General features: G+C 48.0%; 1 protein-coding gene and 1 long non-coding RNA gene across 3 annotated transcripts in view; one reads left to right on the top strand and one right to left on the bottom strand.

The window, feature by feature from the left end:
• The window catches only part of LOC137528244 (uncharacterized), a 152370-nt gene that overhangs the window by 61823 nt on the left and 78480 nt on the right, over positions 1-12067 (top strand). The gene's annotated exons all lie outside the window — the stretch shown is intronic.
• LOC137529011 (uncharacterized) overlaps positions 1-12067 on the bottom strand; it is a 64205-nt gene that overhangs the window by 3057 nt on the left and 49081 nt on the right. For both annotated transcript variants that reach the window (XM_068250875.1, XM_068250876.1), the window contains exons 2-4: positions 8819-8892; positions 3004-3213; positions 184-275 (exon numbers count right to left, since the gene is read on the bottom strand). In XM_068250875.1, coding sequence (XP_068106976.1) covers positions 184-275; positions 3004-3213; positions 8819-8892 — 376 coding nt within the window. The remainder of the gene's footprint in view (positions 1-183; positions 276-3003; positions 3214-8818; positions 8893-12067) is intronic.

Genomic DNA, 12067 nt, shown 5'->3' with positions numbered 1-12067 from the left:
CCTGGGGCCACAGAGCGGTATGCCCGACACAGTCTCGGGCACACCGCTAAGGAGGTTAAAGCGCTTCAGCAGTGTTTTGCAGACATGAGATTGATGGAAAACATCTCCATGCGACAATGTTACCCATCGCTGGAGCTCATGTATGCGAATCCTTATTGAAAATATGGAAACAAAATCTCTTACCGGAAGGGACCTCAGGTCAGCAAGGCGCGCTCCAGGTGCTCGAAAGGACAACACAAAAGCCAGTGGAGAGGTGGTCCCGAGTCCTACAAGTCCTACAAGTTCAATGAAAGGGAACATTTATTATTGAATGTGAAACTTTTTCAGGTTTTAAGAGTCTATATTCATGTTAGGGAGCTTTACTCTCTCTTCCTGTTCCAAAAGCATGATGGGAAGGGAGAGGAAATCTGCCCAGGGTACACTATTTTACTTTACAGAGTGGGGTAATACACAAGGGGTTGTATGCAATAAACTGCATTAACCTCCCTGGCGTTCTATTAAAATCGCCAGGGAGGCTGCGGGAGGGTTTTTTTTAAATTAAAAAAAAACTATTTCATGCAGCCAACTGAAAGTTGGCTGCATGAAAGCCCACTAGAGGGCGCTCCGGATCCGCACTTTCGATCGCCTCCGGCGATCAAAAGTAACAAGGAAGGCCGCAACGAGCGGCCTTCCTTGTTTCGCTTTCCTCGTCGCCATGGCGACGAGCGGAGTGACGTCATGGACGTCAGCCGACGTCCTGACGTCTGCCGCCTCCGATCCAGCCCTTAGCGCTGGCCGGAACTGTTTGTTCCGGCTGCGCTGGGCTCGGGCGGCTGGGGGGACCCTCTTTCGCCGCTGCTCGCGGCGGATCGCCGCAGAGCGGCGGCGATCAGGCAGCACACGCGGCTGGCAAAGTGCCGGCTGCGTGTGCTGCTTTTTATTTGATAGAAATCGGCCCAGCGGGGCCTGAGGAATCCTCCTGCGCAGGTTACCCCGAGCTGAGCTCGGGATAACCGGCAAGGGGGTTAAGCAGAATTACATGCGTAAAGTTTTATGCATGATGAGTAGAGCGTAATGCATTGCATGTAATGTATTGCATTCTGCCCTACTCATGATGAAGTAAGACTTTACACACAAAATGTTGCTTAAATTGACATATGTCTGCTTACAATACTGTTAGTACATATTTTAGTTCTGTTGAACAATGTTAGTTGCTGGTTAGGCAATATTCAGATATGACTTAATGTATAGTCTGTATAGGATGACCAATTTCAAATACCATAATTCAGTATAGTCCTATTTTTGACACCTATGGTATATATAATGATGATTTATTGGGATGTATGCTTATAAGGGTCATATGCTTATAACGTCTACATTATGTCATACTTATACTTCATTTATAAATATATGCTGTATGTGAATGATATGTTGGAATTTGCCAATAAAAAGATTTTGAAAAAAAAAAATGTTGCTTAACACAGTTTATTGCATACACCCCAAAAGTTCTTAAAGAGTACCTACCATAAAGTATACCTTGTAGTTAATTTACTCCTCATTGTTCCCTAACATAGGATTGGTGATTGAATGGGTGACTGCATAGCTCACAACTGTCCTTTTTTCGGATGGACAGTCCCTCTTTGGGAGCCCTGTTCCTCTGCCCCTCTTTCCTCCTCATTTGTCCCTCTTTCAGGACTTTGTCCCTCTTTCTATGTAAATATAGATATTTCTCTACTAAAATGTGTTTAAATTGACTCTAAAGTTTATTCCATCCTTTAAATTGATATATTACTATTTTTAAAATGTTAATATGACGGAAAATGAACCAGGATAGAAAGGAGCAGTGTGGTTTGAATTATAAAACAACATATTTTTCTTATGAAATCTTTATGGTATGCGCGACGAGGGGTGTTCTGCTCAGAAATGTTTAATCAGAGTCAGCGGTGGCAGGCCCGGATTTACCTGACAGGAGCCTATAGGCACAGATGCCCTGGCACTCTAGACTTATCCCTCCATGAACCTACAAATCCCGCCTGTCTACAGGTGCCCCTTAGTATTAGGCGGCTAGAAGTACCCTCAACAATAAGTAGCTAGAGGTGCCCCCTAGTATTGGGTAGTTAGAAGAACCTCAGTATTAAGTAGCTAGAGGTGCCCCTGACTGAAGGGTGATCTTGTCAGTGGAAAGACCAGGGTGAGTAACCTCTCATTTACACTCCACTCAGGACTCTGTATAGGAAAGGAGGGAGGGAGGGAGGCACTCAGGGAGGGCCTGTAGGCATGTGCCTGCAGTGCCTTATGGTAAATCCGGCCCTGAGCGTTGGTGTATTCAGCAAAGGATGGTAAAGTTGCAATGCACAGGGAGTCCATAGAGCAATTTTACCAGTACCTCTGACAACAAAGCAGCACATGCAGGGCTGTGGAGTCGGTACACAAATTATCCAACTCTGACTCCTCAGTTTATGAAACCAGCGACTCCAGGCACCCAAAACTTTGCTCCAACTCCGACTCCAAAGCCCTTAGCACACGTTGTGCAATTAGTGTGACCAATGTTACCTAGATAATGCTTGCATTACCTGGGTACCGCACCAGTGTTCCCCACCTCTGTCCTCAAGGCCCACCAACAGTGCATGTTTTGTGGAAATCCACAGAGGTATTTGATCAGCTCTACTGAGACACTAATTACCCCACCTGTGATTGTGTGTGGATTCCTGCAAAACATGTACTGTTGGTGGGCCTTGAGGACAGGGTTGGGGAACTGTGCTCTACTTGCAAAGCTTTGCTGAATACACCCCAATATTTCTATTCAACCTAATGTATAATCTTTAAAAAATGTAAAATTGTGTTATAGAAGCCTTTACCCCGCTTGATCTCTGACAGAACATTCCTCTATCAGATGGCACACTTGGCCAAGCTAACAAGGTTATGAGGTGATGTGCTGCCCTCTCCCTCTGCAGATGTGGCGATGTGCATGCCAGCAGGACTGGTGTTTCTTGAATGACTTACATTGTATATACAGTGACTTACCAACAGGAACATTAACGTTGATCCTGTGACGTATTCTGGGGAGGCGCAAGGTCACGCGCACTGCAAGGTTGTTTCCCCACTGTGAGGTTGCCACTTCCCTCCACCGGTCTTGAGGGTGCTCCGAAATCGCAACTCTTAGACTAAAGTTGACGAGTCGGATGCCCTCTGCTTCAGAGGTGACGGAAGTTGGAATGTGCACATGGACTTCCACTAGAAAGGGACAAGAGAAGATGGGGTCAGAAATCATTACATTACCGCTCTTCTATCTAGCAACTTCTAGTTGCTTTACTGTCCTATCCCTAACCTTACTGCCTAGGTTACACCTGACCCTAATCACTCCCTCCTTCTATGCCTTTCCCTAACCTAACTGCCTGGGTTACACCTGACCCAAATAACTTCCTCCTTCTATGACTATCCCTAACCTCACTGCCTGAGTTACACCTGACCCAAATCACTTCCTCTTTCTATGACTATCCCTAACCTTACTGGCTGGGTTACACCTGACCCAAATCACTCCCTCCTTCTATGACTATCCCTAACCTAACTGCCTGGGTTACACCTGACCCAAATCACTTCCTCCTTCTATGACTATCCCTAACCTTGCTGCCTGGGTTACACCTGACCCAAATCACTTCCTCCTTCTATGACTATCCCTAACCTAACTGCCTGGTTTACACCTGACCCAAATCACTTCCTCCATCTATGCCTATCTCTAATCTTACTGCCTGGGTTACACCTGACTCTAATCACTACCTCCTTCTATGACTATCCCTAACCTAACTGCCTGGGTTCCCTAACCTTACTGCCTGGGTTACACCTGACCCAAATCACTTCCTCCTTCTATGACTATCCCTAACCTTACTGCCTGGGTTACACCTGACCCAAATCACTTCCTTCTTCTATGACTATCCCTAACCTTACTGCCTGGGCTACACCTAACCCTAATCACTTCCTCCATCTATGCCTATCTCTAATCTTACTGCCTGGGTTACACCTGACTCTAATCACTACCTCGTTCTATGACTATAGGCCCATACACACGTCGGATTTTTCCGAACGACGGGTCGTTTGAACGTCCTGTCGTTCAGTCGTCCGCACGCCAAATCGGGCTTGTGTACAGACTATCGTTCGGGTGACAAGACTGGTTTTGAGCGATCCGCCGGGCGGATCGCTCAAGACCAGTCTTATCACCTGAACGACAGTCTGTACACACGTCCGATTTGGCGTGCGGACGACGGGATGTTCAAACGACCCGTCGTTCGGAAAAATCCGACGTGTGTATGGGCCTTATCCCTAACCTTACTGTCTGGGCTACACCTGACCCAAATCACTTCCTCCTTCTATGACTATCCGTAACCTTATTGCCTGGGTTACACCTGACCCAAATCACTTCCTCCCTCTATGACTATCCCTAACCTTACTGCCTGGGTCCTGACCCTAATCACTCCCTCCTCCCATGCCTTTCCCTAACCTTACTGCCTGGGTTACACCTGACCTTAACCACTCCCTCTTTCTATGACTATCCCTAACCTTCCTGCCTGGGTTACACCTAACCCTAATCACTAAGTCCTCCCATGCCTTAAAGGAGTGATCCAAGGAGTGATCCAAGGAGTGATCCAAGCTGCTAAAAAAAAGAAAAAAAAAAAGATCCACTTGCCTGGGGCTTCCTCCAGCCCATGGCAGCCGTCCTGTGCCCTCGCCGCAGCTCCAGTGGCTCCCGGCCTTCTCCGCTGGTGCAGCCGACCGATCGGGTTCCGGGTCGCCTTCTTCTGCGCCCCACCGCGTGGGTCACATGGTCTCGCCGACGTCATCAGGACAGTACTGCACAGGTGCAGAACTATTGCGTCTGTGCAGTACCGTCCTGATGACGTCGGAGAGACCACGTGACCCGCGTAGTGGAGCGCAGAAGAAGCCGACCCGGAACCCAACCTGGCGAGGTCAGCTGCACCAACGGAGAAGACCGGGAGCCACCGGAGCTGCGGTGAGGGCACAGGATGGCTGTCACGGGTTGGATGAAGCTCCAGGTAAATGGATCTTTTTTTTTTTTTAGCAGCTTGGATGTATTCTTTAACACCAACCTTTACTATTTAGTTATATCACCCTCCTCATTCACCTAAACTTTATCTCCCAACTAACCTGGTTTTGGATACAAACCTGTCCAGCAAGTGAAAAGACATGGGAGCTGCATGGCAGACGCAGTGGCATGTCTTACAACTGTCCCTGTTTTGGAAACAAATCCCACAGTCCCTCTATTCCATTCTAAAATCCCATATATTGTACCAACATACATGGTTTGTTTAAAAAAATATATTTACCATTGTGGGGCTACATTATGAAAGGGTTATGCACAATCCGTAAATGCTTGTTTTGTGTTTGTCAGTTTGCCTAAACGTGCCACACAATGCAATGTGTCTGTCAGCGTCACAGTAGAGTGCATGTCAGTGTCACAGTAGAGAGCATGTCAGTGTCACAGTGCAATGTGGCAATCAGAGTCACCAGTGTGTGCTTGTCATTTTGTCATTGTTGCTGTATAGTGTCTCAATGTCACAGTGCAGTGTGTCTGTCAGTGTCACAGTGCAGTGTGTCTGTCAGCGTCACTGTGCAGTGTGTCTGTCAGTGTCACAGTGCAGCGTGTCTGTCAGCGTCACAGTGCAGCGTGTCTGTCAGCGTCACAGTGCAGCGTGTCTGTCAGCGTCACAGTGCAGCGTGTCTGTCAGCGTCAAAGTGCAGCGTGTCTGTCAGTATCACAGTGCAGTGTGTCTGTCAGCGTCACAGTGCAGCGTGTCTGTCAGTATCACAGTGTAGCGTGTCTGTTAGTGTCACAGTGTAGTGTGTCTGTAAGTGTCATAGGTCAGCCCCTGTTAATGGTCAGTAGTCCCAGTCACTGTAGCCCCATCAGTGGTAACTGCAGTCCCATTTGTACACAGAGGTAAAATTGCATTCTAGACCCAATGCTTGTCAGAGTGGTCCCGGTCAGTACAGCCCCGGTCCATCACTAGTCACACACCAGGGAGGCAATGGTAAGCAGAAACACAGTTTATGGGTACTGGAAACATGTAATACACTATAAGGGGACAGAGAAGCTGGAGGCTGGGATACATTATGGGTACTGGAAACATGTAATACACTATGGGGGTACAGAGAAGCTGGAGGCTGGGATACATTATGCGGTGCTGGAAATATTGGACACCTTATGGGCTCCTGAGAAGCCGGGACATATGAGAGTGCTGGGAAGCTGGGACACATTTAGGAGCATAGCAAGAAATGACTGGACCCCATAGCCCCTGTATACAACTGCCTCCATCTTGCTTCTTCATGCCCTTAAGGGGAGGTTTTTGATATATTGTTCAAATGGGATGCTCAGGTCCCTTTAAAGAGACCCAAGCACCACAAACGACAAATAAATAAAAGAAAGCTTTTTTTTCATTCGACTGAAAAATCTGATCGGATTTCTCATTTTTTCCGATTTATATCGATCCGGAATGATAGATATTTATTTTCAATTTTTTTAAAGATTGTATGGTGTGTGTTAGATTGTCAGTTTATTTATATACACACCCTAGCCCTTTTCTCAGAGTTTGCAATCAGTTTTATCATAATTGGGGGCAAATTGAACATAGGTGTGTGGTACATTGGTCAGATTTTTGAAATGTTACAATCAGTCAGAAAAATTTATTGCAATTCTTAAATTGAACAGATATTTAAAAAACTGTATGGTGTGTGGCCACCTTAAGGGTGGTTGGTAAATGCTGTGGGCTTGTGGGGTGGGAGGCAAGCATTTACTATCCTATGGGGGCTTCTCTATGCCCCATCTATATGAGGCCCCCGGCTTGCTGCTTCCTGTGCTGCGGGAACTGTAGGTTTAAATATCTGCAGTAATGTCGCGTGCCCTAGGCCACCACAGTGCATGCTGGGTGATGTAACCAAATGAATGGAATACACCTCCACCAGCATGCACTGTGGTGGCCTAGGGCACACAATTTTACTATGGATATTTCAACCTGCAGTTCTGCAGCACAGGAAGCCGCAAAATAAAGCCCTCATATAGATGGGAGGCATGAAGCAGCCCCCGTAGGTTAGTAAATGCTTGCTGCCTACTGCCTGGCACTGATGGGGTGGTGACAGGTGATGTGGCACAGCATGCTGCTTTTCCCTTCATTCCCCTTCTCCCTCTGGCAGAGTGGCAGGTGTGGGAGGCAGTCAGCCTGACAGTAGAGGAGACTGATGGAGTGGCTGCATGGTGGCAAAACTCAGTCCCCTGCCACGCAGCTCATCTCTGTGTCCTTTCCTCTTTCTGTCTCCCCTCCGGCTCTCTCCATGTGTAGAGGCAGCATGGAGGGGAGGGGGTGGATCCACGGCCAGCACAGTACTGCTCTGTTCCCAGACGGAACTAAGAACTGATTGTCAGGAACCGAGCTTGCTGTATCAATCCACGATGAGGCGGCTGGTGAAAAATAGTCCCCTTTCACTTGTCAGCCTTCTGCTTCAATGAGCTGCGGCATGGGGGGGGGGGGGGGGGGGGGATAAGGTTGGTAGGGGTGGTGATCACGGCCAGGCTGGACATAAGGAGACAGGAAAAAAGCACTTGCATCCAGGAACATCGGGCCCTGCCCTTATTGCTATAATGGCTACAGGCCTCATAGCATGGATATGGCTGCTATGGTGGTTCCTACACCACTGGACACATTATGGGGTACTGAGGAGGTGGGGCACACTATGGGAGTACTGGAAATTCTGTTATTATGGGGTACTCGGAAGGTGGGGCCTACTAGTGGAGTACTGGGAACCATGATGGGGTACTGGGAAGCATGATGGGTACTGAGAAGCATGATGGGGGTATTGGGAACCTTTATGGGGTACTGTGAAGCATTATGTGGTTCTGGGAAGCATGATGGGGTACTGAGAAGCATTATGGGGGTACTGGAAAGCTTTATGGGGGTACTAGGAAGCATTATGGGGGTACTGGGAAGCATTATGGGGGTACTGGGAAGCATTACGGGGTACTGGGAAGCATGATGGGGTACTGGGAAGTTTTATGGGGGTACTGGGAAGCATGATAGGGTACCGGGAAGCATTATGGGGTACTGGGAAGCATTTTGGGGTACTGGAAAGCTTTCTGGGGGTACTGAGAAGCATTTTGGGGTACTGAGAAGCATTTTGGGGTACTGGGAAGCATTATGGGGTACTTGGAAGATTTATGAGGGTACTGGGAAGCATTAGGGGGTACTGGGAAGCATTATGGGGGTACTGGGAAGTATGATGGGGTACTGGGAAGCTTTATGGGGGTACTGGGAAGCATTATTGGATACTGGGAAGCATTATGGGGGTACCGGGAAGCATGATGGGGGTATTGGGAACCTTGATGGGGTTCTGGGAAGCATTATGGGGTACTGGAAAGCTTTATGGGGGTACTGGGAGGCATTATGGGGGTACTGGGAAGCATTATTGGGTACTGGGAAGCATGATGGGGTTCTGGGAAGCATTATGGGGTACTGGAAAGCTTTATGGGGGTACTGGGAGGCGTTATGGGGTACTGAGAAGCATTATTGGGTACTGGGAAGATTTATGGGGGTACTGGGAGGCATTATGGGGGTACTGGGAAGCATTATTGGGTACTGGGAAGATTTATGGGGGCAGTGGGAAGCTTTATGGGGGTACTGAAAAGCATTTTGGGGTACTGATTAGCATTATTGGGTACTGGGAAGCTTTATGGGGGTACTGGGAAGCATTATGGGGTACTAGTAAGCTATGACACAGAGCTGAACAGTGGAATGTTGCTGTGTTGGGGTTATAGTTGAATTGCTATGGTTCTCACCTGGCTCAACTCCGTCCCTCGCTCCATTCCCAGGATCGGTTGCCCGTCCTCTCCACAGATGACTCAGGTAAGCTCTGCAAAAAAGCGAGAGAGAGATTTTTTAAACTGGGGAAACAACTGTGCCTGTGTGAGGTTTGTAAGGCTCCCTGTATAATAGCCCCTGCCCTGCTACCTGGGAGACCCACAACCACACCAATGCACAGACACCTCCAACACCCCCCAAACACACACTCACCCACATAGCCGGTCCCCGGATAAATGTTTAGACTAGAAAGTGGTCCCAAATCATTTTGGGGACCCCTGCTGTAAATGCTCTTTTACACTACATGCAATTCCAATTTGATGTGATTAAAAAAAGTCCTGCATGTTGTGTTTTTCTTCTTGTGTTCATAGAAACCAGTCCACGAACTGCTAACTCACTGCACCCCCACCCCACCCCATCCCATCTCCCTCATTCCCCCTGCATTAGCAATGCCTGTATTGAAACTTGGTCATGTCAATAAAGCTATTTTTGATTTGATTTGATAAGCTGGTGCCTGCAGAGTCCAGGCTGGAAGCACAGCTATGCTGTGTGAAAAGAGGAGTGATTCCTGTCTTCCAGCCAGACAGCATGCAAGTACAGGAGAGTAGTGATGTCGCAAACCTCCGATTTTCGGTTCGCGAACCTTCGCGGAAGGTTCGGTTCGCGGAAAAGTTCGTGAACCGCAATACACTTTATCGGGGAGGCGAACTTTGAAAAATAGAAAAAATTATGCTGGCCACAAAAGTGATGGAAAACATGTTTCAAGGGGTCTAACACCTGGAGGGGGCATGGCGGAGTGGGATACATGCCCAAAGTCCCGGGGAAAAATCTGGATTTGACGCAAAGCAGCATTTTAAGGGTAGAAATCACATTGAATGCTAAATTGCAGGCCTAAAGTGCTTTAAAACATCTTGTATGTGTATACATCAATCAGGGAGTGTAATTAGAGTACTGCTTCACACTGACACACCAAACTCACTGTGTAACGCACCACAATCAGCTGTTTGTGTAGTGACGGCCGTGCTGGACTGGTGCGCAACATGGCCAGAGTGCAGGCCGTGGCAGTTTTCCAGCCCATATGGTCGCCGGGCTGTGGTAGCTCAATGATAGAACAACAGTGACTGTCCAGCTAATCAAATTTGGTCTGTCCACAATGAAGTAACGACCTTATTATCTTCTTGTATGTAGGTAGGCATAGGTAGGAGTCCCAGTATAGGTAGGTAGGCATAGGTAGGAGCCCCAGTATAGGTAGGTAGGTGTCCCAGTAGTTAGCTAGGCATAGGTAGGAGTCCCAGTATAGGTAGGTAGGCATAGGTAGGTCCCCTAGTATAGGTAGGTAGGTGTCCCAGTATAGATAGTTAGGCAGGGCCTGGTTGGCACAGTAATTACAATTACCAAGGTCCAGCTGCAACAGATAAGGCTGTATAATGTCAGTGTCAGTGAGCAACACACACAAAAAAAAAAAACACATCAGGAAAACATTAGCTCTCAAAAGAGCTGTTGAGGGGTGATATTTTAGCAATAACAATCAGCCAGGAGCAAGCCAAGAGCCTAACTAATCTTTCCCTAGGAGAAAAAATCTGCAGCAGCTCTCCCTAGTCTGTCTATTTGCAGCAGGCACACGAGTGAGTGTCATGGCCAGCGAGCCTGCCTTATAAAAGGGAGGGGGGGGGGGGGGGGGGCTCCAGGGCTTAGTGTAGCCTGAATGGCTACAATGTGCCTGCTGACTGTGATGCAGAGGGTCAAAGTTGACCCTCATAGTGAATTATGGGCAAATCGAACTTCCGCGAAGTTCGCCTGGAACCGTTCGCCGGCGAACCGCTCGCTACGTCTCTACAGGAGAGCTTGTTGTGTAGACACAAGCAAAGGAGTGGGTGGGCGGAGCAGCTGTGTCAGAGGGCGCACTCTTCCAATCAGTGCTACAGTTAAACGGGCGGGACATACAGGGCACTCTCAGACACCATGGCTTCTCCATGCACTATAGAAGTGCATTCATCTTACAGACTCAGCAGCTGGCTTGTCTATTTGTCACCCCCCCCCCTCCCCTGCCTACTCCTCACCCGGGGCTGGGCCGAGGCAGAGGCGAGAGAGGCTCCAGCCTTAGGGCGCAGTGTAGGAGGGGGCGCACAACTCACTCAGCTATCATTCCCTTTTTGTGTTTAAAGCATAAACAAATAAGACAAGGGGATGCATGGCAGTGACTGCAAGCCAGATAACTAGAGATTAAGGTGTTGGGGGGGGGGTGTCACCTCCTAGTCTAATAGCAATCAGTGTGTGACGGCTGGGGTGGGAGGGATGGAGGGGCGCACTTTGGTGTCTCAGCCTTGGGTGCTGGAGGACATTGTACCAGCTCTGCTACGCCCTCCCCCACATCATTGTTTGTAGGCCAGTGGTCTGTAGTGATTGGATCCAAATGCAAGAGCACTGCTAGGTAACAGCACAGAAGCTGTCTGTCTGTCTGTACAGTATTCTTTGCCAGAACTGTCACCCTAGCAATCGCATCAGATCACTACGGGTTGCAGCCATTACAGGTGTCCACTAATCTTAACGCAAACCTGAACTAAAAAAGTCAAAAATAAACATACACATGTCATATACAGTATACCTATGTATAGTCTACTCATCCATCCCTTTCTCCTCTTCTGCGTACTGTTTGTCCACTGTGATCAATAGAATTATCCGTCCTCCATTTTGAAAATGGCCATTACCCCATAACAGCTTCCTGGTCAGCACACTGTTAAACTGTGTCCATGTGAACCATAGTGAAACATGGGCATTACCTTGCTCATCAGTTGTTCTTTCAGTTATAATAAACTGAGATAAACTATTTGTTTTAAGATATTCCATGATTTTATTTTATGTTTAAAGTGGTTCTGTGGATAGTTTTTAAAAACAAGAACTGACACTTACCTGGGGCTTCTAACCGGCCCCCTGCAGCTGTCCTTTCCCGCGCCATCCTCCTATGATCCTCTGTTCCCCGCCTCCTTTCACGGTCCAATTATTTATCTAACTAGACGAGTACAACTGTGCCTGCGCTGCCACGTGTGGCCTCGCTCCTGTTCGCGTCTCCGGGAGCATAATGCGCAGGCGCAATATGAAAACATTTGTACTGCGCAGGAACTAGGACGTGTGCAGCCGTGCACGCGCAATTGCATTCGTCTAGTTTTTGAAAACTATACAGATAACCCCTTTAAACATTTACAAAGTAGATTTAAGGCTTGTTCACA

This window comes from Hyperolius riggenbachi, chromosome 8 (assembly GCF_040937935.1).
Source record: "Hyperolius riggenbachi isolate aHypRig1 chromosome 8, aHypRig1.pri, whole genome shotgun sequence".
NCBI classification, from domain to species: Eukaryota; Metazoa; Chordata; class Amphibia; order Anura; family Hyperoliidae; genus Hyperolius; species Hyperolius riggenbachi.
This window is presented reverse-complemented; position numbering and strand designations above follow the sequence as displayed.